Raw genomic sequence first — 27,562 nt, forward strand, 5'->3', positions numbered from 1 at the left:
TTGCAGGGGACCCCTGGAAGGCATCCTCACCCCAACGGAAGGCTGAGGCCAGGCTCATCTTAATCTGTAGAGTCACAGATTCTCTGAGAGGGGCTGGTGCCATAACGCAATATGCAGAAGAGAACAGTGGACACACAGAACCGGGAGGGACAGTCACTGTGGACACTGCCTAAATGTCTCCGTCTCCCTCCCCTATCTTTCCCTACCAAGGTAAAAACAACCAAAAATCTACAACAACTGTCTTCACGTAGCAGCCACTGAATCATCACCTTCCCATCATCCTAAGGGAATAAAATAAAATGTTAATACTAGAGGAGGAGAAGAAGCTCATGGCTTGTATCCATTACTTGGTTTCTTTCCCAAGCGCACCCCCACAAATATCCCCGGGGAAGACACATTAAGACAGGTCAGCAGTCACAACAGCTTGCCAGAGCCCTCGTCTCCAAATATTCTAAATCTCTGGCCTTCAAGTCTCCTCTGGAGCTTTCCATTCCTTTTGTTGTCTGCCTCTGGCTCAAGTTTAACTATAAATTTAGAAGCCAATACATGCATCTTTGAAAATGGATTTTCTCCTTTAATGTGAGATTACTTGGTGGGATAGGAGAGGCAACAAGAGGGGTGACTCATTCTCTGGTGAGTAATGCAGAGAAGATGCTGAGCCGTCCACGCTGATTCCTCTCTGCTCACTTGCCCAAGGCTCCTGGCTGGGGAGGGAGAAGGGACAGAGAAAAACACCCTGCAGCCTACTCCCGAGATTCTTATTTTATTTCAGCTAAGAATTTCTTTCTCATTCAGCCTTCACACACACACACACACACACACACACACACACACACACACACTCACACACACACACACACACCAACTTTCATTCCTGTTCCATGCCATCTGTGGGCACTTTTTGTCAGACAGCAAGGGAATAAGCCAAAGGATGGACAGACAAGAGAAGATGAGGAAGTCAAGAGCCTGGATACTTCATCAAAAGGACCATGAGAACAGATACATTAAAAGAGAGGGCTCAGGGAGCACCCCCAGGGCCCATCATCTGTGCTTGGAACTCTGGGAGGAAGGCGGGTTACTTGCTGCCAGTGACCCCATGTGTTTACCCCTTTGTGCGTTGTTTGTGGGAAAAAATTAGGCACCCACTGGCTTCTTGAATCCACTATTATGAGGTACTCACCTCCCACCCCCCACCCCCATCCCAAACCCAAAGTTAGGCACTACACAATCAGAGAAAACAAAGTCATTTTAGAGACCCTCTGAGCACCACTGACTTAAAAAAAGATGAATCTGATGGTGGGAAAACACCTCACCCTGTTGTGCCAAAGAACACTCACCTGGGGGTTTCTCTGGGGGTTTGGATTATCTACTCTTCCATTCCATCTCAAAAGCGAATTTTAAACAAGCCTGGGTCAGCAAGACTCTTAAGACCCCGAATGCTGACGGACGTGCTATACTGAAGCCGCTGGACCTGCGGGACTCTGGCACGAGAGAGCATCTCCAGGGAGAAACGTCAGGTCAGAGAGCGATCCAGCCCCATGGCAGCACACTCTCCTTCTCCATTTGATCCTTGCGGCCAGAACTGCAGTTTATAGGCTTATAACGAACAAGGCCTGGAGACTTCTCATGCTCTTCCTTCATAAACAAACTAGTATAAAGTTTGACCTGGTCCTAAGCAGACCACCAAATCAACATCGGCCAGGGGCACAGTGACATGACAAGTGGGAGGGTCTACACATATTGCCATGCATTTGAAATGGACAGGCTTATGAAGGCGTGTCCTGGAGAGATGTTAGGCATGAGCCACGAGCAGCATGCCTACACAGAGGACTTAGAGCGCATGCGTGGGTGGGCATGTGCGTGTGTTTTACATTTTTACAAATCAAGCTAGTGTTACTATTTACTTCACAAAGAGAATTAATATGTGGTTCCCTTGGCTCATAGGTAAGTGTGTGCGTGTTTGTGTGTGTGTGTACATCAAAACTCCTATTAGAAAGGAAATACATCACTGAGGCAGGTTAAATGAAGTGGAGCATTTTATTTCTGAAAAATAAACCTAAGTGAGTCCCCCAAATCACTCACATAAGTGAGTCTCATTTATCACACAAAGGTGGCTTATCTTCGTTCAGGTCTCATGAGACTCAAAGGCAGCCAGTGGGTGACAGGCGAGGGGTGTTCTCTGTTGAGTGTGCCTTTCCTACTAAACAACACCTGCACGTCACCTCAAAAATGTCCCAGTGGTGATGAAAGGAAAACATACTGGCTCAACCAAATCACATATTTTAAGTCATTAAGAGAAAACTTGCAAAAATTAGTGTCAAGATAGCTGATTACCTTTAAAATATTATTTATGAGTTTATTTGGTCAAAAAAGCAAATGGCCTTCCTCAGTGGGAACAAGATGACACTGATTCATGAATGAATCTGTCACCAAGGAATAGCTATTGCATGGAGAAATCGTCAAGTCAGAAACTAGAAATCAGGGAATCTCAAATCCGCAGGAGAAAAGGAGACTGTAGGAGGCCAAGACACTGGTGGAGAGACTTTACGTCCGCTGTAGTCCTAAAACCAAAAGGCAGTCTGAAATTGATTTACTATACTATTATAGTAAAAAAAAAAAAACAAAAAAAACATAGCCCTGGCTGGTTTTGCTCAGTGGTTAGAGCGTTGCCCGAGGACCGAAGAGTCATGAGTTCAATTCTGGTCAAGGGCACGTACCTTGGTTGTGGTTCAGTCCCCAGCCCAGGTCAGGGTCGTGTGAGAGGCGACCAATCAATGTGTCTCTCTCACATCGATCCTCCCCACCCCCCCACCCCAGCTCAGTCTGAAAATAAATGGAAAAATATCCTCGGGTGAGGATTTTAAAAAACCACAGAATGCACTGGTGTACACAGCACTGCGCTCTGAGCTCTGTAAATGTGCGCGTCCAAATGCGCTAGGATTTTTAAATACCCTCAGAGTACGCAGCCCCTGAGAGAGCATCCACATAATTAATGCTTTTCAGTTCCTCCTATAATGTCCTTTTAACAATCATAATTTTGTCACATGGAGAATGATGGGCCCCAGTTTGATTCCCCTGGATTCCACTGTCATCTCTGCGGCGGCTCAGGAAGCCACAGCCGCAGAGCGCGCCGGCAGGGCTGGGACGTCGGCCACAGAGCCAGCAGGCACCGCGATATGAAAGCGCCCGGAGCCTCTCGTTATCAGGAGTGGACGCTTCGGACGAGGGATGGAGAAGATTGTCATGACACCTCTAATCCCGAACCTCTGGGAATAACACGCCAACCTTTGTGCATGCTGATGAGCTGGGCTTCTTCAGGAGTACAGTTGTTCTAGAAACAGGAGCCATCTCCTTTCCTAATCACCAGTGTTATCCAAACAATACGTGCATGTGATATGGCTGAGGTGAGCGCTAAGATCTGTGGTCACAGCTGACTGAATGACACATATGGAAATGTCACCCATGTTCATTCATACCATGCTCCAAATGAATTAACTGGCTGTGGACTTACGCAACCCTACAGGTAGAAATGGGCTAAAATCTACTTTAACAACCTTGAAATGCTAGAACTCAGTCAAATCTAAAGAAGTGTATGTGTAAAACCATGAGTGTAGCAAGGGGCTGCCTCATTTAGGTGACTGACATCTGTCATGTGCAAACCCAAAAGGATTCTGATGATCCCAGAGGTGCCCAGCTACCTTCTTCTGTCTAAACTTCATCAAAAAGAGTTCATCTGAAAAGGTATAACATTGATTCAAATGCTTTCCTAAACAAAGCTTTTTCCCTCCCCTCCTCCCCCCTCGATACATTTCAAGAAGATAGAATGCTCTACCCAACACATATTAAAGTTTAAATCTTGATCTTTGTGCAGCAATTGCCTTGGCAACCTCAATTCTCTGTAATGCGAGTCAGAACACAGGCAAAAAAAAAAAAAAGGCATAAATATATTTGTACAAATCAGAATTACAAACCTTTACATGAATCATCCTCAATTGGCTGTTTGAAAGCTGTTATGTCACTGAAAGTGCAAAGAAATAAAACCACTTTATCCTGTTCATTTCGAATTGGAGCAATTTTCACAAAGAACCACACAGGTGTCCCTGAAAGAAATATCAAAAGGTTGGTCAGTAATTTGCATTCTCATTTGAGGGGCTATGAAAGCAAAGACTTGGGAGTGAATAGCTACAAATATTAATTCACTTTTTAAAAAGCTACATTCCTTCAGGTGCTGGGATTATTATACCATTAATTTCTCTTCTTGCTGGAATAAAACTTTCACAGTGACTACTCAGTGGGGCTTTTCTTCTGTTAAAATAATTTGGTAAGTGGAGATCTCTTAACCTTTGTAAAACGATTAGAAAATGGATTGAAAATCCCTCCCAAGGCACGGTAGTAACTAAGGTACAGAGACCTAAAGACTTATGTCGGACCATGTGGTGGACAAGTAAAGAGTAGGGGCCAGATGGGCATTGCCAGCATGGCCAGCAGACCATGTAAACTCAAATTTCCCAAAGGACCCCAGTGTCAAAGTCCAGTTCGAGAACCCATCAATCTGGCTCACACGCTCAATCAACCGTGGACCAGAAACTATCTTTCAAAGTCTCTCTCCCCAAAATAAATATCCAAAAGGTCCAATACAATAGCAAGTGACAACACATTAAGAAGGATCACTACAGGGCTTCTCCCAGCAAAGGCTCCTCCGGAAAGGGAGGTTTCCAGGTGGTTTGGGTTGTGATAACATTAGTGCCTTAGGAGGCTCAATGCATGTGTTTCAACTTGCGGTCCTTGTTCCTGAGCTAAAGTGGGGAATAAATGTGCCCTTCCAAAGCACTGCCCTCATCCACAGGAGGAGACGTGGGACAGGGCTCATCTGACTGACTTCTCAGATACCCACTCAGGTATCCCTGGCCAAGTATCCACACAAAGTCAGTCTCCGGCTTCCAGAACATAAGGAAGGAAAACATACAAGTGTTTTCTATCTCTAGAGGACATCAGCAAGACTGACTGATCAATTCTGTGACACGAAATTAAACGAGACACGAAGCCAAAGTTCCTTCCTATCTAATTCTTGTATTCAGCTCCTGAAACAGCATCTGAAATATAAGAACCTACTCACTATTTGTGTAATTTTGCGTAACTGGGATAGTATTTTACATATTATTTCATAACCATTTTCAAGTTAAAACACAGTAAATATTTCTTTATGTTGTTCCAGGCATTGGGCTCAGTATTTTATTTTATTATTTTATTTTTATTATTTTATATTATTTTATTTTAGGAGATAGCAAGCAAATAATTCACCAAATCTTGGAAATAGAAACAGATCCCCAAGAGGTCACCTGGGTTCCTCTGCCCACAATCATATCAACCTCTATATTATACAAAGCAGACAAACATCTTTGATTAACATTAGGATTAGCCCGTCTAACTTAACGACTAGTTTACATATCCAGCTACACCATTTATACATATATAAGTATGATTAACCCTAAAATGTAAAACAGGCAGCAAATAGATTAAGTGAGAAATGTGTACCTAAATCTTAATTATCTATGTGTTCATCTATAGATAATTTTAATTCTCTGTCCTAATTTCTCTGTCTCTAATTTCCCCTTTCCATAATTTTTACCTGCCAGTTTCTGGTGCTCTTAGAAGACAAATGGATTATAATGTCACTAAGAAAAATGTGTTTGGAAAGGAAAATCCACTATACAAAAATCACAAGTGGCTTTCCAAAAAAAATGTGGCTTCTGAATTATCCGTTGCTTCTGGGAAGCCTGTGTTACTGCTTCTCCCAGGACCCTTCTCAGAAACTGGGGGATTTGAAACCATTTCCAATTTAGCAACAGAAAACTCGAAAGAAAGAGTCACGCCAACTGAGCCTACACATCCACATCTCTCAGGTGTATCCTAGCTGGTAGGACAAAAAGCAAACAAATTAAAAAACCATTTTCTTTTTGCTCTAAAGAAAACTTGACGCTATTTTCTTTTGAGATGGGAAACCAGAAAGCATTTCTAATTTATCAAACTAGCAATAAATCAGATGAGAAGACTACCACACAGGAGGCCTAACCCCAGCAGTGCTGTCTCACTGAAATCCCAGAACCCTCCCAGCTGCCACCTGTGAGCCCTCCACTGTGCTGTAGCAGCTGTGCCCCAGTTGTGAACATTCCAGTTGGGGCTGTACCCTTGAATCTTTTTTTTTTTTTCTAATCTTCACCCAAGGATATTTTTCTATTTATCTTCAAATATAGTAGGAGGGAGGGGGAGGGGAGAAGGGAGAGAGAAAAACATCGATGTGAGAGAGACACATCAACTGGTTGCCTCCCACACGACCCTGACCAGGGCTAGAGATGAACTGCAAGTAAGGTACATGCCCTTGACTGGAATCAAACCCGTGACTCTTTGGTCTGCAGGCCGACGCTCTAACTGCTGAGCAAAACTGGCCAGGGCTGTACTCTCTAGTCTTTATATTCCACTTATGAGTCCTGGGACTGATGACAATCTATGTCTCCCAGATCATGAGAGCCACTACATTAGTCACATTGGGAGGCCGTTTTCATTTTACAATTCAAGCTCATCACAAACTCTCCCCATTTCAACAGTTCAGACTGTTTAATGCTGAATGCTTCTCTCCACTAAATTGTTCCCGCTACTTGCTTCCAGAAATGTTCTCCTATTAAACACGCGCTATGCTGATCATCCCTTTTCAGTATCTAAATGCATGTCTTGTACCAAAAATTCAGATAGTTGGTATGTATAGTTGTCCCTCATCACTTCGCATTTTGACTTTTGTGGCTTCACTCTATCGTGGTTTTTTCAAATATATTCATTAAAACGTTGACCCAGCCAGTGAAAATGATACAGTGCGCGCTCGGTTGTCTGAGTTAATTACATACCCCTATATTACAATTAAAATTAAAATTACTGTATGTATGGACTGCGGGCCTATGTATTCAAGCACCCCCACAAATCCTTCAAAGTCAGGTGCAACGGCTGGACCACTCCTTGTATGTAGGCAATAACTTTTTTCCAAAAAATCGGGTGTGGTGCAACCAAGCCAATCAGAGCGTACTGTTCACTATCCTATCCTCTTCCTATCCTGGCCATTGATTGGCTCAGCCTCATGCAAGTTTGTTTCTCTCATACATGCTTCTACATCTCTATGCATCGGAAGCATCTTCCCTCTTGCAAGTGTTTGCGATTTCTGAGAACTTTTATCTAAGCCCCACGATAGCTCCTTAAACATGCTGCTTCTTCTAAGGCTTCTGATGATGAAACTAAGCGCCGGAGGAAGATGCTTACCATCCAGGAGAAGGTGAAACTCTTGGATATGATCAAAGATGGCAAGAACATTGTGGAGGTTGCCCGCCATTACAACCTGAATGAGTCTACCATTCACTCTATCCATAAAGATGAAAAGAACATCTGTGCAACAGCCACTGTCTTTTTCAACAAGGAAGCATAGTGTGTCATAACAAGTCATAATAAGTTCATAGTGAAAACAGTCTGCCCTAGCCATTTGGATCAGCGACAGCCGCAAGAAAAACATTCCTTTGGCTTTGCTTGTCATCCAGGAGAAGGCGAGGCAGCTCTATCAGTAATTTACAGTGGACAAACCTCAACCAGGACCTTCTTCTGCAATGTTGATGGATTTCACGGCGAGCAAGGGTTGGTTCGAGAAGTTCCAGAAGAGGTATCATCTGGAGAGTGTTGTTCTCCATGGAGTAGCTGCCTCTGCTGACCAGCCTGCCGCAGAGGACTACGTGAACAACATGTTCCAGAAGATCCTTGAGGAGGGCGAGTATCATCCAGAACAGGTGTTCAATATTGACAAAACAGGACTGTTCTGGGAAAGAATGCCTTCCCGGACATCCATTTTCAAGGATGAGGCCAAGGTCCATGGCAATGATGCGGTTGAGCTGTTTAATGATGAGGATCTGGTGGAGATGACTACGTCTGCGAGTGAGGAAGAGGAAGAGCAGCCAGAGGTTCCTGGGGGTCAGGAGGAGGAAGTTGGCCTTACACTTGAGCGTCTCTCGCAAGTCGTGAGAACTATTAAGGTAGTACAAGGCAAGACTGGCGAATGGGACCCACAAATGATGTATGCATTGCGGTTCCAGAATGCACTTGATGGAGCGGTAGAACCCTACAAAAGCCTCCTCACGCATATGAAAAGACAGCGCCAGCAACTGCCTATCACAATGTTCTTCAGCCGCGCACCCAGACACCCACTGCCTACTCCTAGTGCTCCTTCAGGGAAGAAGACGATGATGCACCTGCTGAAGATACTGCACCACCTGAAGACTCTCCTACTGAGGTCGTGCCTTCAGAGGAGCAGTAGCCTTGCTCTTCTTTGCTGTGCAGTACATCTCTTCCTCTTCATCGCTTCATCATCGAACAAGTTGCACTATTTTCATAGGTTAGTGGTTGTGTGTAAGAACATGTGTGTGCAATTAAATGTACAATAATAAGATATTTGTAACATCTAATATGTCTTATTTTCTCTAATTTTGTCCAATATATTGAGTAATATGCGTGTAATGGTGACTAAAGGGTGTTATTTCATGTCTAGAGGGCTCTAATAATGTTAAAAACCATATTTAGAAGGTCATAAACAGGTTTTCTATACTCTAACTGTGAAAATATTCGATTTATAAATAAAGAATCCTACTTCGTGGAAATTCATTTATCGCAGTAGAGGCTGGAACTGATTAACCACAATAAATGAGGGCTGACTGTATCACCTTAGAGTTCGTCTTCAACTGATCATTTGGACTTGTTGAGGGAGGGAACCTCCTTTTCCCTGATCAGATGTTTCCTATATCTCTCTCAATTAGTTCTGATCACAGGCAGGAAAAAACAGTGCTGTGTAATGGCTCCCCTCAAACAGTTCAAACAATTGAGAACTTTAAATAGATCATAATCCACTCCAGGGAGATCTGATACACTTTCTGCCTTATCATCTAGCACCCATATTCTAATAGCATGCAATGTAGTGTTACACATAGGGTAACATTAGGCCATTACATTGCTCAACTCCAGGAGGCGCCATCCTGGAGTGGTGAAACTCAACAACTATGGCAGTGTAGGTGACCTAGAAACGTTTGCTGACTTTCAAAGTAACAAATCCTGCTTCCAGGGTCTTTGCAGTCACTCAGATCTGCCTCTCTCCCAAATTATCACTACCCAAACAATTTAGAAAAACAAGTATAATGGGTTTAAATAGTCAGTTCTGAAATTCTCCCAAAAGAGACCATGAGTCCCTCCTACGTGCGACAGACCAACTTTTCCTCTTAAGAGCAAAACATTTTTATCTAATGAAATATTACTCAAAGTTTCAATATATTAAACAATTGCTTCAAGTAAATATGAACTATCCACAGCCTGGCCCCCACCCACCCAGCTTCCTTTGCACCCCTCTGGCTGCCCCCCAAGGATGTTCCCAAGCCCTTTGGTTCCATTCAGATCGAGATCTGCGGAGAGGCAGAGACCAGGGCAGTTGGCCTCCAGGCATCCCTCCTAGAGCCCAGATTCTGCAGCAGGATCCATTCCATCAAGATACAAGAAAGGAAATAAATGCACAAATATTCACACACTAACACACATTTGGAAAGAAGAGTTTAAAATTCTGCCTCCTCCCCCAACTAGCTGCAGTGGAGAAAACAAGAAAAGCAAGTATTTGATGTCCTGTGTCTGTGAAAAGAACAATGATAAATTTTCCACTAAAGGAAGATCAATACACAAATCCAGGAGAAGGACAGCATCTGAGGATCCTACTGAGAGCAAAGGCTGTTGCAGCTGTGAGGGCAGCTCTTTCCTGGCTGAGGCGCTCAGTGGAGGGGCGGTTCAGGTCAGGCTCCTCCTTCTGGCCGCTCTGTGGTTGTCACTCCTATGTAGCTCCTTTGGGTCCCGTAATAATGAACCTGACACCTAACCTGGCTATGGGGTTTTTCAACCCCAGCAGTCAGATTACAAAACAGCAAGGCTTGGGTATATGAGAGTATTTGGGGCCCCCATCATCTCCCTACCCTGGGCCTTCTCCCAGATACTCTCTATAACCAGGAAGCCAGGCTGCCAGGCCACATTCAACAGCAACAGAGTCGACCAAGCCACTGTGATTGGCTCTTGGGAAGGCTGCATGGGCTGGGCCATTCGGATAGGTCCAGGGACTGGGCTAGGGAATGGCAGCCTGCCCCAGACAAACCAGCTGGTCTGCAGTCAACTTCATTAACACAGAGGACTAGTGCAGAGAGGATGAGACAGCACCAGACGGACGTAGTGACCATTAGAACAACTGATTTGGAATCCTAAGCTTTAGGTTTGAGCCCAATCTCTCTGTTTATTTTGTGGCTTGGCTACATCACTGTAATTTCCCTAGGGAATCAGTTTCTTCATTTGTAAAATGGAGATAATAGACCTACTTAAGACTAAATAAAAAAATACATATGTCTGATACATAGGTATTTAAAACTATTACTTTCTTCCTTCCTTTAAAATTCTTCACCTGTATGACTGAAATGATCAATCTCACCTCACAGGATGGTTTGAATGACTTAAAAAGAGACTGTATCTCAAGGTGTTTAATGAAACTGCCTCCTATTCTGAAGGAAGAGGACCAGTCTCAACCATAACAAGGGGAAAGCTAGAAAAAAGTCAATGCTTAAACCTCCACATAATAAAAATTTGATTGAAGAGCAAAAAGCAAAATCTAAATAAAGAGAGTTACCCTGTTTGTAGATAAGAAGATTCCATTTTGGCCCTGGCCGGTTTGGCTCAGCAGTTAGAGTGTCGGCCCACAGACCAAAGAGTCCCAGGTTCAATTCCGGCCAAGGGCGAGTACCTTGGTTGGGGTTCGTCCCCAGTGGCAACCAGACAATGTGTCTCTCTCACATTGATATTTCTTTCTCTCTCTCTCTCTCTTCCTCCCTCCCTCCCTTCCACCCTATCTGAAGATAAATGGAAAAATATCCGTGGGTGAGGATTAAAAAAAAAAGACGTAATTTTGTAAAATATCAGACCTCCCCATTTATTATATAAATTTAATACAATTTCAAGTAGAATCTCAGTTGTTTTTTCCCCCTTTGTTTATCTTGGAGCTTGATGAACTGAAATCCAATTCAAATTGAAAAATAAAGATAGAAGAATGGCCAAGAAATGTTTGAAAGAAAAATGACAGGAACTACCTTCCACAATAATTAAGAGCCATGGACACTGACCCTCAAACAAGCAACAGTAAAAATAACAGTATTGTTTATTGAGTGCCGGCAATGAGGCCACGCCCTGTCATGTTCTGGCTCACTTCTCACTACTCTGCGTGGTCAACTGCTCCTAAGACATCACCCTCGTCCTAAATACGGGGAAGACCCGTGGGAAAGCATCTTCAACCAAACTTACATAGTTAGTAAGTTACAAAGGGATTCCTGGAAAAGGAGAGAAACAAACCTGCGAATGTGTGAGAATTTAGCAGATAAAGAAAAGGGCATTTCAAATGAGAATGATTCTTTAAAAATAGTATAGAGCCCTGGCCGGTTTGGCTCAGCAGTTAGAGTGTCTGCCCATGGACCAGAGAGTCCCGGGTTCGGTTCCCGCTAAGGGCACGTACCTTGGTTGCAGTGTGTCCCCAGCCCCGGTTGGGGTCGTGTGGGTGGCAGCCACTCAATGTGTCTCTCTCACATTGATGTTTCTCTCTCCCTCTTGCTCCCTCTCTCCTTCTTGCTCTATCAGAAGATAAATGCAAAAGTGTCCTTGGGTGAGGATAAAAAAAAAAAAAGTATAGAAGCCCCCCCTTATTTGTGATTTTGCTTTCCAAGGTTTCAGTTACCTGCAGTCAACCATGGTACAAAAATATTTAATGGAAAATTCCAGAAATAAACACTTCATGAGTATTAAAGGACACCCTGTTCTGAATAGCCTGATGAAATTATGCACCGTACTGAGTACCATGATGAAACCTTAAGAGGTCCTGCTCTGTAGCCCAGGATGGAAACCATCCCTTTGTCCAGTGTCTCCACGCTGTATGTACTCCCATCTACCAGTCGTGTAGTAGCTGTCTCGGTGATCAAATCAATTGTCACAGTGTCGCAGTGCGTGTGTTCAAGGAACCCTTTTTTAATTTAATAATGGCTCCAAAGTACAAGAGTAGTGACGCTGACAATTTAGAAATGCCAATGAGAAGCTGTACAGTGCTTCTTTTCAGTGAAAAGGTATGTACACATAGTAAAAAGAAACAGTGTATGTAGGGTTCAATACTATCCAGGGTTTCAGACATCACGGGGGTCTTGTAATGTATCCCCTGCAGAAAAGGGAGGACTATTGTACTGAGACAACCGAGTAAACAATGTGGAAAGTAAATTAAGTTAGATTGCTATGTCACATAACATAAAAATAAATTCCAAATGGTTAACATTCTAAATATTCTAACATAGCAATAAAAGTACAGGAAGGAAAAATGGAAGAATATATTTATTATTTAGGTAAGGAGAAGAGCTTCCTAAGCATTATATAAAGCTCAGAAACACAAAGGAAGGCACTGACATAAAAGTGTTGTACTTCTATACAGTATATTTTAAAGTATCTAATTAAAAAGAAAAAATGTAAATAGGAGTACTATGTTTCATTATGTGTGAGATTCAGGATCAATATCCCTTAATAGAAGCAGCTCCTCACACTGAATAAGTAAAAGACAATCCACTAGAAAGAGAGACAAAATATTATTGTTTTCCTATTAGATTTGTCTTCACGACTAGATTGTAACCTTCTCAAAGGCAGTCAGTTTCTTAAATCTGGATACCCACAGGCCTACCGTAGGCAATCAGTAGGTACTTGGCCAGCAGCTTCCCCTTGCTGGCTTGGCAGATGCTGCGAGATGCCTTTCCCAGTCTTCTCTGACGGAGAATCTGACCAGAGCTCCTGCACATGGGCCCACCAGCCTCGCCATGAGTTATGGAGTAGATCACACCCTGGGGAGTGTTACCTAGAGGATGTACTGCTTTCACACAGGGCCGAGACTTCTTTCTTTTTTTTTTTTTTATGTTTTTATTATTATTATTATTTATTTTTTTTTTTTAGAGAAAGAGGAAGGAAGAGAGAGAGAGAAACATCGATGTGAGAGAGACACATGGATCAGCAGCCTCCTTCCTGCACACCCCCTACTGGAGATCAAGCCCGAAACCCAGGCATGTGCCCTGACCAGGAATGGAACCAGGACCTCTCAGTCCATGGGACAGTGTGCAGTCCACTGAGCCACACTGGCCAGGCCAGGGCTGATACTTCTTGACTTTCTTGTTTGAAAAATGGAAAAAGTAACTGACTAGCACAAGAGCAACTGCCTAAATATTTACTGAATGAGTGTATTAATGATGACTGTCATTTATGTAAGAACATTTTCTAGCACACTGAGAATGACTTAAGTAACAATATGAAGTATATAGCACTACCAAAATGTCCAGGTTTATTGGTCAGGCTGGCCAATAGGAATAAACCTGTCAATTAATCCATCCTTCAAGATATGAGTATTCTGCATACTCATTCCAAAACATACCATGAAGCCTTCTACTCCCAACTCCCCAAAAGGTTAGAAAACCATTAATGCTTATCAATAGAAGATCCTTTCTACAAAATGCCCTTGCAAATACTAAAGAATGGGAGAGGAGAAAAAAAGAATCAAAACAATGTATTAAAAGTTTATAAAATAAGTAAAATCACTAGAATTAAATAAACTTTATAAGCAAAGAATCTGAACAATTAACATAAAAGGGTAATTTTAAATAGATAGTAAACAGGAAAACTATTCAATTTCACTAGCATTAAAAATACTCTCATTAAACAAAAAAATTTAATTATAGGCAATTTGATAATTTAAGTCATACTATTCAATGCTGGTGCACTACAATGAGTCAGACACTTGTAATCTTCAAGTGAACTTGGAAATGGGTTCAATTCCCCAGAACACTATTTGGCAAAATGTCTCAGAAACCTTAGTTCACAATCTTTGACACAGTAATACTCAACTTCTAGGAAATATTTCATAATGTCCACAAAATATCTTTGCACAAAGATATTCACCTTATCACTGCGTTTAATAAAGAAAATTTAAACATTATAAATATCTAACAACAGAGGAAGCATTAATAAAATTCTTTCTAAATGATTCTTATGGGGGATTTTAATGATGGGGAAAGTTTTGTGATGAAGATTACATAATTGTATGATTTCAAATTGCATCTATGTCAAAATATCAATTACGTAACATGGCCACAGGCAAAAATTGAAAGGAAACGCAAACAAGCTAAGAGTATAGCAGAATTCCTCTGAGTCTTTGAGTCTTGGGAGTGATTGTTCTTCTTTATACCTTCACGTATCCTCCATAGTAAAAATGCATTAATTTTAAAATGAGAGAGAAAAATAAACACTCATTTAGATGATGACATTTCACATTTTAAAAACCTCAAGGGGTGTGGCTTTTCCCCCACTGGACTCTACACTGCTTTAAAATGCTGAAAGCTTCCATCTAATGAACCACACAGTTTGAAAGGAGAAGCCGACTCTTCCTCCTCCTTCCTCTCCTCCCAGGCACGTGGGGTCAGTCTGCTTTTCCAGGGCATCACCTGGCCGTCCAGCCCACACTGCTCACTGCCCAGCTCCGATGCCCACGCTCTGAATCACGCACTTGTCTTTCACTCATCTGTTTCTTGCTGACAATCAAGTTCCTTCCAAAGTCACGAACACAGTCACGAACGCAAACATTCACTGAGCACTCCGCTGGGTCGGGCTCTGCTCTCTCGGTTCTTGGAGAGTTTTACTTCTGGCCAGAGGAGGAGTTCCTGTGCTTCCCACTTCCTGGGCAGCGCATGGGGCTGGGCAACCTGAGGGAAGCCAGCCCGTGGGCACCACTAACAAAGTCCTGCACTCAGACTCCTCCCACTGCCCCTTCCACCCGGACATCTCTCCATTTCAGCTGCCTCTTCCCCTGAGCAGGCCACACGCATCTTGTCACCAGGGTGATTCCTAACAGGCCCCGACCTCCCATCTCCAAAGCTCCATTCCAGCTCCACTCTCCTGGAATCATCTTTCTAAAATTAAAATCAGATTATCTACTTACCCCTGCTTAAAACCCCTCCACGCCCCTCACCCCACCCTGGCCGCCCCACTGGTCCCCCCTCGCTTACTTGTATGTTTATGCAGTTACTCCATGAGTTTTGCTGGAGCACTTTCTGTGTCGGGCGCTATGCGGGGTGCAGGGGATTAGCCGTAAAGGACACACTTTAGGCCCAGAAGTCAGTCTTCACGATGGCTCCTTCTGTCCTGGCTGCTCAGAATGTGCCACGTGGACCAGCAGCCTCACCATCACCTGGGGGCAGACTGTCTGCCCCTTCCCCAGACCTACTGCATGGAAATTGCAGTTTGATTCGCAGGGGATTTCCCGGGCATGTCCAAGCCTGAGACGCCCTGTCGTGTGTCTCTTGAAACTGCGCTGCTCATTCTCACCTGCGGCCTCCCCACCTGCACTCCAGCAGCCTGGGGACTCTGCCCTGCTCTCTGCCTGACCCCCACCTACCCTTCAGTTTCTGCATGGACCCCCTGTCTGCTGGGAAGACGTCCTTCCCTAACCTCCTAAGCTGGGGTTAAGTAACTGCCCTATGGGGTGTCACCACCAAGACATTATGGCTCTGTCCTGTGGACGCTGCCCCACCCCTGCAAATGCTGTCGGAGTAGAAGCTGCATTTCTCTTTCTGAAACCACATCCCAGGCAGCAAGCCTAGTGCCTGACATAGTTGGACAATAAAAAGCTGTTGAGCCCTGGCCAGTGTGGCTCGGCGGTTAAAGCGCCGGCCCGCGGACCAATGAGTAGCAGGTTTGATTCTGATCAAGGGCACGTACCTCAGTTTCAGTTCATCCCCAGCCCTGGTGGGTTGTGCGGAAGGCAACCAATCGATGTGGTTCTATCACGTCGACGTTTCTCTCTGCCTCTCTCCTCCCTCCCTCGCGTTCTATCTGATAAAAAGTAGAAAAATAACCTCAGGTGAGGAATGAAAAAAATAGCATAGAATTTGGTGCAACCAGTCTAAAATTCCCAAGCTTAACAAATAATTTCAAGTTCCTAAACTCCTCGGGAGGGGGGAATTTGGAGGAGTTGGGGGTGTGAGCAGGTCCTGGGCAGAAACCAGCACTATCTGCATCAGTTCCATGCTTCGTGGCAAGTACAGGCCTAGCCTCCATGGGTCCTCTGTAGCCCACAGACATCTCTGTGTAAGTCAGAAAGGGACGCTCCTCCCTCAGCACAGACACAGTTCTAGGCCGGGGCGCGGAGGGCTCCGCAAGCGAACCACGGCCATTCCAGCAGCCCCTGTGTAGAGTATCACCTGCATGACCCATGTGTTGGCCCTGCCTTGCACCCAGTTACATTGTCCCAGTCTGGGGAGAGTGGCCACAGACCAGCACTGGAAGCCAGGCCCTGGCTCTGCATGACCTCGGGTAAAAAATTAAACTACTTAACTTATACAGTGGAGCTGAACAACGTCAGCCATGCCTACTTCACAGGGCTTAGAGAAACCACCTTTTAAAATAGAGTGGAGTCATACCTTCCACAGATTTACTCCTAAAGTCAACGGGTAAGGTAAACACTGCACATGACCAGAATTACTCTTGAAAATGCCTTAACATCACCCTTGAAGTGGAGCCCTGTGCCCAGGCTGACATGGGGCTGCCAGGAAGCCCACCTCGGTCAGTCTCCAGGGAGGGGGGGGACGCTGATTCTTTGCAGAACTCGGCTGCACTGACTGGCTCACACGCAGAGGCCACGTCTCCCTGAAGTCCAGAACTTCACACACCAGAATGACCTTCAGGGCAACGAGACACACTCTGAGACTGTCAGCCCTGGAGGCAGCTGAGGGAAGAGCAAATTCCCTTCCCCAGCTCATCCCCACTCGGGGCCACCTGCTCACTGAAGGCAATGGCAAGTGAAATCACTAACTCGATTCAAATGATGCTGCCTTCTCTTTCCCTTTTGGGCCCAACACATAGAGTTGAATTTGAGCAAGATAAATGCGTAGTCTAATGAAGCTTGACATCTCTGAAGCAAAACAGAAGTGCAAAAAGTATTTTGGGGATACACCTACCCAATTAGTGTTCCGGAAATCCACACTACTCAGTGCCCAAAGCTGCCAGTGTGGAAAATCCTTCATTTACTCCTTCAGCTGGGCCCACCCGCAGAGGCCGCTGAGGTCGTGCTCTGAGCTGTGTTCCCCGTAGGGGAAGGTCTGCGCAGAACCCTTCATAGTCTTTCACCTCATTCTTCGTACGCTGAGTGAGATGGGGCAAGGCGACATCTCTAACATGAAACCTCCAGGACCAACCCTCTTGGGTTTGTGGACGCCTAGAGCATCTGCACAGGCTGCCAAGCAAACTGTCCTCTCATTTGCCTGCTCAACATGCCAGACTGAAAACAAGCCCCAGCTCCTTCCACATAAAGCGGCATCTGCCCTCTGCTTTCAGAGCCAAACGTATCACTGTGAATGCCACCAAATCAAACACTTAGCTTCTTGTACCATCTGGGCCACCATGGAAATGTTCTATTGAACCCATGATCTACCATTGAGTCCTGCATATAAAGAACAGGATTCTTTACAAACAAAATAGCATTTTAAAAAACAGGGTGCTGTTCGACACCTCTGCAGCCCAGCTGTGGCCTGTGCCCCGCTTCCCATATTTCTAATATAGCTACTCTCCATTCTCCTGAGAAAAAAGCAAGCTCTGTACTTGGGCATGACGAATTGACCTAAAACCTCTTTAACATACTTTGTGGAAGTAATTGTAGCCAAAACCAATACAAATTAACAATGCACTGTGAATATCAATACTGTCTATAATGGAAAACTGAGGTCACCAGGAGAGCCGAATTTTATTTAGAAACTCTTAATTGGGCACCTACTGGTACTGCCTGCTGTGCTAAGCGCCCCGAAGATAGATACAACGGTGAATTGCACAGAGTTTCTGTCCCATCTCTTCCTTCCCCCCAAGAAGGCATAAAGTCTACAAGTGCCTTAAGCCAGCAATTCACCATTAAGTAAACCAATGGGAAAAACACTAACTCCTGGCAGGAAAAAGATCAAGAAGTCTTGATTGGTTGGTGACCAGTTCAAATGTTCCCATGAGGAATAGTATAACTCATCAATTCATACCGTTTTTCCCAACACACACAGTCGCTTCAAGTAATATTTAGCTGATGGGACAGAAGAAAACTTAAGACAGCAGCAGGGGAAAAGGAGATATGTTACTATGCCGAGGACATTAAGACATGGTTCAGAATGGTCTAAATACTCACTGTTCTTCTTGTACATCAAAATTTCAAAGGAGTTCATCTCATAGTTCTCAAATGTTTGCCGCACCTTTTCTATTGTATCTTTATCAGTCAGCTCCCCATACATAAAACTGCAAAGCAACCAAAGAGCTCAAGTTAGATCAGCAAATATTTAATATTCTACCAGCATATGTTAAATATCTGTTCTATACCTAGCACTGTGCTATGTAGAACGAACACACACACACATGCACACTCACACACACACGCACAATGAAAACACTCAATCAAAAAGGATTTACTAATTCAGCTGTGATCAAGACTCTATCATTGCTCTCCAAAGCAAACAGTCCAATAAGAAAGACACACAGGAAAAGAGTAGATAGGGAAACAGTACGACCAACACATAAGAATTTAGAGAACACAGAACAGTCACGGAGTACTGAGTGGTCAGAGAAGGCTTCTCAGAGGTAAGGACAAATGCAATATAAAGAGCAAGTCACATCAACAAGAAAAGAACATTACAGGCAAAAGGTGGGTGTGTGCAAAGGCACAGAGGTGAGAGTTACTTCTGGAACTGAACGTGGTTTAGTTCGGTATGACTGGAATATGGGCAACAAGGGAAAATTTGCAACAGATGACAAAGAGGTAAGCACAGGCCAGCTCATGGAGGACAGCATGGCCTTATAAGCCGTGTGAATAATTTAAACTTCATCCTGGAAGAACGCTTAGGAAAGATGCAGAGGACATTTGACCACAGATTTTTCTTCTCATCCCCAATAAAATAAACAAACGTTTGGGGAAAAAGTCACAAATGTTTTCCAACCAAATAAGAAAAGAGGTGCAGTTTGATGCTCTAAACACTAAGACAGAGCTAAAGAACCAGAAGATTCAGCCACTAGTCTTTGCAGCACTATTTCCTACGCTCTGCCCCACCCAAAAGAAGCGGGGTGGGGGAATGAAAAAGCCCTGGGTTAAAAAAATTGAGATGCTAAAATCCTATGAATTCTGACTCCTTACTGCTCATGTTTGGAGAAATGTAGACTAAGGGGATAAAGCAGCAACCTGGGGAAAATTAGGGAAAATGTCTGGAGAGTAGAAGCTCCTGCCTACTAGTACTGGTTCTTGGCAGAGGCAGAACATCTGTGAGAACCGTCCATTTTCCTGGGCCCCACTGAATGTGGTGTGAAGACCAGGGTTTGTCCCTCTAGGAACAGGTACACTCCCAACTAGACAGAGCGAATGGCACAAGACGTTAACGAGAATGAACGAGAAGAAAAGCCGTCTCTGATGGAGCTGGCAAAGCCAAAGGCTCGCCTTGGGCCAGCAGATCCACTGAGCATCCATCCTGCCCATGCCAGGCCTTCAGGCACCGCTCAACCCTCAAGTCTTAGGTAACACAGAAGCCGTGACACGGGTTCCTAAACAATACACTCCCCATCTTCTACACCAAATGCAATCTAGCTTATTCTTGATGACCTGAATCCCAGAATCATAGAATTTCAGAGCTAAAAAGAACCTCAGAGATTGTGGGGTGCAATTCCTGAACCATCAAGTCCAGTACCGTGCTTAGCTTGATACTGAAATAGCCATGGGCTTCTGATTTCCAGCCCCCTGAAAGAAAAATGTCCTAGCTGTGGAATTTATGCATTCGGTGTCCCCATGATCATGTCCTTCCCAGCCCAGTGAGAGCTGTCAATGCCTGTGGTTCCCCTATGCCTGTCTCTTGCAGCGCTCTGCCTTCGGGTGTGCTCTTCACCTATCAACCAGGGAAAGACATAACCGAGCTTGTTAAATTATCTTTAAAAAGAAGAATACATCAAGACTAAATTAGCCCTGCCAAGAACAGGAGGATTTCTCCTGGGAGGTAAAAAACTTCAGCTCTATGACCATTTTATTTAGCCCGTTGTTCAGAGGCCTTTTCTGCTTCCTCCCACTTTCTCTGAGTTAATTTGCTAGATAAGTGACCCGCCTTTCAGCGATGTCGCCAGCTATAAAGGCCAGCAATTTTCTCCACAAGGTAAAACAAATGCCTGTGGAATGGAGTCTTCCAATAAAAGAAGGGCCATAATGACACCCGGTTTGCATTCTCTTCTGTACTTTCTGGAGCTGCAGTGTAAGAGTCCTTCTCCTGGGCACTGATGTCAGTGCCTGCCACGCCCCAGCGAAGCAGAAGAGGCTCCTGCGATGAGGACTATAGCTAGCACAAGGCACCTTGACTTTACTTCTAGAGAAGCGACAGCTTCCGAGAATTACATGAGCTTCTTAGAATTGTAGGTAAAAAAAATAAAATAAAAAAGTTGGCCAAATGAGCAAATGTATCTGATTTTCTTACACTATCTGATTACAGCCGATAAGAAGCAAGAAAAGGGAAAGTCTGTTCAAGTCCCACTAAGAAGTACAGCTAACTCTCCGATTTGCTCTGATTCCACATGTGCCTGTCTGGATGCAGATCTGTTCTTGACATAGACACGTAAGAGGATAAAAGCACCAAGAATGTAAGAGGATGCTATTGTATTACTTAAGAGTCATAATTTCTAAACCTTTGAGCATGGGATTGGGGCGGGAGGGGGGTCCTTAAACCTTCTCTTCCCCAGTCCCCAAAATCTAAAATTTAAGAAAATAATAATATTTTCAAAACATGTCATCATTTTTACCAAAGTAGTTCCTCGGCTGACTTAATACCATTGAAAATGCACCTTCTGAAAACCAAAGATAATGCCTGGGTCCCACCGGCTTTGCCACCCTTCGTGGATGAGTTTATTTCTTGCTCTGGAAGGACTGGGAAGAGGATTCCGCTTCATGCAAACTCACTGAGGATGGAGGACTCAGAAGAAGGCGGGGAGTGAGGAGCCAAAGGCTGTGCTGAGCCCGGACCTGCTGGGACACTGCAGGGAACCGCCAGGCCGGGGACAGGCCACCAGTTCTACTCAACACCTTGAAGATGCTTTGAAAGAGCTGTTCTCACACCACTGCCCAAGGGTGCGGCTTGGTTAGTAGCCCTGTCGACTACACAAGCTACCCTTTTAGCACCATTTGCCTCTGGTTTGGGGTTCGGGATCACAGAGAGATGTAACAAGAATTAGAAGGCAACAGAATATCGGTTCTCTTCTCTTTCTCTGATGAAAGGCTCTATGAACAGGCCCTTGTTTCCAACATTGCAGTGATTCTCTAAAACAGTCGGAAATCCTAAAACTTAATCCTCTTAAATTTTATTTAATCTTCTAACTTTCACATTCAAGTTTACATGAAACCTCATCCACTTCTGAGTTCACATTTTATAAATAAAATGATTTTTCTGAGTTCTTCTCTCTGACTGGGAGATAACCATTGTGGGAACCATGTTTTAAGTCTGCTATTCCCAGTAGTGAGTGAAATGGAGATGATATTGCCATAAGTTTTCCTGAATAAACACCGAATGAGAGCAAGGCCATTTCCACACTGAGTAAGACTCTTCTTCTGATAGATGCCGTGCTAGATGGCCCGGAAGAACCGCCCCGTCACAAATACCTGCAGGTGCTGCTCTTTTGCATCACTTCCGCCCTGTGATAGCCAGACAGCTTGCAAAATCCATCGTTGCTGTACACGATAGGCCAGTCCACTATCTGGGCATTCCCCAACACAAAATTCGTATCTGTTAAGAAAGAGAAGAAAAGAGCGCATGAGGTACGGCACTAGTTGAGGATTCAGTGAGGACATAAATAATGTCAACCAAGCCAGGGAATTTTGCTTCCTTCCATAATAGTCTCTTGAACAAGAAAATGGTCCTCCAAGAAATACAACAGAACAGTAATTTAGAGTGAATCATTTGATTGCAAATGCTAAGGTTACTATACCCCAAGAAGAAGTTAGCAAAAAAAACATGCTTAACCAACCAATCAACAAATCCTGTAGAAATCCAGCGATTCCCATGAGTCATTTTCTATCCGAATTTGTCATCTCAGTGAGAGTATTCTGGTAATGTGAAACAAGAAAGATCACCAGATACTTTCTTCTGGACTCTGTCCAGCATCTTAGGCTTGTCAGTCTTTACCAGAAGCTACAAATTGGCCTTGGGGACCCTGACTCACATTTGCCCATCTGGGAGGGGAAGGCCTTCTTACAGAGGTAGGGGACGGGGACAGAGGGCTGCCTCTTGGATCATACACATGACAGAGAGCCCTCCTCTCGGTAAGGAAGAGACTAGCCCCTCCTAATACTAGAGCTTGATGGAGATGCTCAAAGTGACAAAACCTTCCTGCTGATTTTGAGATTTTGTAGCCACAGAAGCTGCATTTCAGAGCGCCAGTCCACCATCCACTTCTCCTGCAGGAATTAAGTAGCCAGATATGTCTGGCTACTGGGTGTACTTGAAACACTTCCCACATTTTTTTTTATCCTTACCCAAGGACATTTTTTCATTTTTTGTTCAGATAAAGTGGGAGGGAGAGAGAGGAAGAGAGAGAGAGAGAGAGAGAGAGAGAGAGAGAAACATTAATGTGAAAGGGAAACATCGAGTGGCTGCCACCCACACAACCAACCCGGGCCGGGTACAAACTGCAACCAAGGTACGCGCCTTTAGCGGGAACCGAACCCACGTCTCTCTGGACTGTAGGCTGACGCTCTAACTGCTGAGCCAAACCGGCCAGGGCACTGCCCACATTTTTTTAATCCTCACCTGAGCATATGTTTATTGATTTTAGAGAAAGAAAGGGAAAGAGAGAGAGAGAGAAATCTATGAGATAGAAATATTGATGTGAGACAGAAACATTGACTGGTTGCCTTCCTTACTGGCCCCGACCAGGGATCAATCCTGCAACCTAGGTATGTGCCCTGACCAGGAATCGAACCTGTGAACTTTCAGTTTACAGGACTATGTTCCAACCAACTGAGCCACAGCAGCAGGGCACTTTCCACATTTCTGAAGATCAAAAGTCTTCCATACTTTTTGTGCTCAGTAAATCAACTATCCATCTTTCCTTTTCAAGACCTTGAAGTAAGTAAACAACATCCAGAATTTAAATGCAATCATTATTTTAGCTTGGCTCTCTCTTCTGCACAGAATAATCACCCATTCCAAAAAGGAAGGAAGGGAGGGAAGAAGGGAGGGAAGGAAAAAGGCAGAGAGGAAAGGGAGAAAGAAAAAGGAAGGAAGGAAGGAAGGAAGGAAGGAAGGAAGGAAGGAAGGAAGGAGGGAGGGAGGGAGGGAGGGAGGGAGGGAGGGAGACGCATACCCTTCTTTTCTTATAAACTGTATGGTTTATATATGCATTCTACTTAGAGTGAAGTAATATGACATATAATGCCCTCATTTAATTGGGTGGTTAATTTTGTTCTACTATAGCATTTACAATTTATTCACAATAGGTAACCATCCCTTGCCATCTAGTGGGGAGGAGTAGAGGAGGGAGAGGAAGGAGGAATGACTAATACAGTAATCTATTCTTAAGAATATCTTGATCTATTTAAATGGAACATAAAACACAACTTTCATGAAGTTAATCTGTAAATCTGCTAACTTTATAGACATGCTTTTAATGGAAATCTATACCCGGTCCTTCCTTCCATCTCTCCCACATATTCATAAACACAGGCAGGCCTTGGAGATAGTGCAGGTTCAATTCCAGACCACCACAATAAAGTAAATGTCACAATAAAGTTAGTTACAAATTTTGGGGCTTCCCATAAGTATTATAAGCATATAAAACTTATGTTTACACTAAACTATAATCTATTAAGTATACAATATCATTATGTCTTTAAAAAGTGCACACACCTTAATTCAAAGATACTTTATTTCTAAAAACTGCTATCATCACCTGAAATTTCAGCAAGTCATAATATTTTCGCTGATGGAGGGTCTCACCTCAATGTTGATGGCTGATGACTTATCCAGATGGTAGTTGCTGAAGGTTGGGGTGGCTGTGGTAATTTCTTTTTCTTTTCTCTTTTTTTTTTTTTCTTTCTTTTTTTCGTTAATCCTCACCCGAGGATATTTTTTCCATTGACTTTTAGAGAGAGGACCAGGGATTGAACCTGCAACCCAGGTACATGCCCTTGACCAGGAACCCTTTGGTGCTTGGACCAATGTTCTAACCACTTGGCAACACTGGCCAGGGAGCAATTTCTCAAAATAAGGCAACAATAAAGTAATTGGCTGCACTGAGTGACTCTTCATGAACAATTTCTCTGTAGCATGCGATGCTGTTTGATAACATTTACTCACAGCAGTACTTTCAAACTGGGAGTCATTCCTCTCTAAGAGCATCACTGCTTGATCAACCACATTTACAAATATTCCAAATCATTTGTTATCATCGCAACAATCTTCACAGCATCTTCACCAGGAGTAGACTCCATCTCAAGGAACCACTTTCTTTGCTCATCCTAAGAGCAACTCCTTATTCATTCAGGTTTCATCACGAGAGTTCAGTAATTCAGTCACATCTTCAGGCCTCACTTCTAATTCTAGTTTTCTTGCTATTTCCATCACATCTACAGTTACTTCCTCCACTGAAGTCCTGAACCCCTCAAAGTCATCCATGAGGGTTGGAATCTACTTCTTCCGAACCCTTGTTAGTGTTGATATTTTTACCTCTTCCCATGAATCATAAATGTTCTCAATGGCATCTAGAATGCGGAATCCTTTCCAGAAAGTTTCCATTTTACTTTGCCCATAGAAATTACTATCTATGGCAGGTATAGCCTTATAAAGTGTATTTTCTAAATAATAAGATGTGAAAGTCAAAATTACTTCTTGATCCATGGGCTACAGAATGAATGCTGTGTTAGCAGGCATGAAAGCAACATTAATCTCCTTGTACATTTCCACCTGAGTTCTTGGGTAATCTGGTGCATTGCCAAAGAACAGTCATATTTTGAAAAGAACCTTTTTTTCTGAGCGGTAGATTTCAACAGTGGGCTTAAAATAGTCAGTAAACAATGTTATAAACAGATGTTCTATCATCCAGACTTTGTTGTTCCATTTATAGAGCACAGGCAGAGGATTCTCAAAATGGTAAATGAGCATTGGCTTCAACTTAAAGTCACAGCTACATTATCCCCTAACAAGAAAGTCAGCCTGTCCTTTGAAGTTTTGAAGCTAGGCATTGACTTCTCCTCTCTAACTATGAAAGGCCTAGATGGTGTCTTCTTCTAAGAGACAACTGTTGTGTCTACATGGGAAATTTGTTGTTTAGTGTAGCCATCTTCATACATTATCTTAGCTAGAGGTCTGGCAGCAAGGAGCAGACTAGTGTAGACAGACAAAGGGCTAGAAAGGAGATGAACCTGAAGACCTTACTGGGAAAGGTCTTCAGGCTCAAGATCTGTGACTCTGTTGTGAAGATAGAATATCCCTTCACGTGGGTTTTCACTCCCTGAATAAATACACATTTCTTTTTTTTTTATCCTCACCCTAGGACATTTTTGCATTTATCTTTCAGATAGAGTGGAAGGGAGGGAGGGAGGAAGAGAGAGAGAGAAACATCAATGTGCGAGAGACACATCAACTGGCTGCCACCCACACAACCCCAACCGGAGCTGTGGACAAAGCACAACTGAAGTACATGCCCTTAGCAGGAACTGAATCCAGGACTCTCTGTCCATGGGTCAACGCTCTAACCGCTGAGCCAAACTGGCCAGGGCATAAATACACATTTCTTGAACTGAGTAACTAAGCCTTGAGAGAAGTACAAAATTCACTAAATCACCCCTAAGTGGATATGAAGTCTAGTCAGTTTAACTATTTCTCTTGACTCCTGAAATTTGTAATTAATCTCCCTCAGGAAACCTAGGGTAGGAGGGAAAAACTGAGTGAACTTTTTCATGGCTAATGCCCCACTTAGGTCATGTGCTAAGAAGGAAGAATCACCAGTTATATAAATAACGTGTTTTCTTTCCTATCCTATGCCTCACTAAAATAAAAAGTAAATAAATCCAAAAGGTAAAAATCCACACACACACACAAACAAGAATAAAGTAAAAATATCAAAAGAAAAAAATGACTCTAGGAGCAGACTATATAGAAAACAAGAATTTTTTAATCCTTATTTTTTTTTTTAAATAGAGAGATTCAAGAGATATTACATCCATAAGACAAAAAATGGATGCTCTCTGGGGGTAGGGGGGCTTAAGAGAACAAACGAAAGCTCCTGCAAATTAAAAGTGAGTAAAAATTTGCCCTGGCCAGGTGGCTCAGTTGATTGGAGCATTGTCCCGTACACCAAAAGGCTGCAGGTTCGATCCCCAGTCAGGGTGCATATGGGAAGCAACCCATCTCTCTCTTTCTCTCTCTTCCCCTCTCTCACCCCCCCTTTCTTTCTGTCTCCCTTCCTCTCTCTCTACTAATCAATAAAAACATATCCTGGGGTGAGGGTATTTCTAAAAAGTGAGTAAAAATTTAGAATTCAACATAAATGTTAGAAGATAAAATGAAGTCTCACAGGATGTACCAAAAGAGAAAGAGACAAGAAACTTAAGAAAAAAATAAGACAGAGGATCAATCCAAGAGGAACAGCGTGCACCCTAATAAAAACAACAGAAAGAAAAACACAAGAAAAGGCCAGAAGACCTTCTAAAAATGTTAAGCAATCAAATGTGAGGGTAGAATAATGATATTTTCAGGTATGCAAAGACCCAGGTAATTTGTTTCCCATATATCCTTTCTTAGGGAGTTAGTTGAGAATATATATCAGCAAAAATGTGGGAGTCACGCAAGAAAGAAGACAGCGTGGGAACTGGGGAAAATGGCTCCAATTGCAGAAAGCAGGGAAAAGCGAATAGAAAACATTCCATACATAATGGTTCAGAGAACAGAAGATTCAGAAGAGAGTGATCCAGGGATAAACAACATAAAAATTCAACGAAAGTATATAACTTGGGAGGCTGGAAAAGAAATTAGAGGCATAAAAAAAAATTTTTTTTTAAGCTGTGCAAGAAAGGAAATCAAAATACACCATGTCTCATCGTTGTCATAATAATGTAAACATCTTATTAATTTCCAATCTTTTAATCCTCACCTGAGGATATTTGGATATTTTTCCATTTATTGTTAGATAGAGTGGAAGGAGAGAGAGAGAGACAGAGAGAGAGAAACACTGATGTGAGAGAGACACATCGACTGGTTGCCTCCTGCACAACCTCCACCAGGGCCGGGGATGAACAGCAACCGAGGTACGTGCCCTTGACCAGAATCAAACCCGTGGTCTGCGGGCCAACACTCTAACAGCTGAGCCAAACTGGCCAGGGCTTACTTTCCAATTTTTAAAACCGACATAGTCA

At 43.4% G+C, this 27,562-nt stretch overlaps 1 protein-coding gene across 2 annotated transcripts in view; it reads right to left on the minus strand.

Annotated features, from left to right (window-relative positions):
• The window catches only part of KCNH1 (potassium voltage-gated channel subfamily H member 1), a 323,861-nt gene that overhangs the window by 273,102 nt on the left and 23,197 nt on the right, over positions 1-27,562 (minus strand). For both annotated transcript variants that reach the window (XM_036272815.1, XM_036272814.1), the window contains exons 2-4: positions 21,812-21,935; positions 18,326-18,432; positions 3,972-4,100 (exon numbers count right to left, since the gene is read on the minus strand). In XM_036272815.1, coding sequence (XP_036128708.1) covers positions 3,972-4,100; positions 18,326-18,432; positions 21,812-21,935 — 360 coding nt within the window. The remainder of the gene's footprint in view (positions 1-3,971; positions 4,101-18,325; positions 18,433-21,811; positions 21,936-27,562) is intronic.

Source organism: Molossus molossus, unplaced genomic scaffold, assembly GCF_014108415.1.
Source record: "Molossus molossus isolate mMolMol1 unplaced genomic scaffold, mMolMol1.p scaffold_m16_p_20, whole genome shotgun sequence".
Taxonomy (NCBI): domain Eukaryota; kingdom Metazoa; phylum Chordata; class Mammalia; order Chiroptera; family Molossidae; genus Molossus; species Molossus molossus.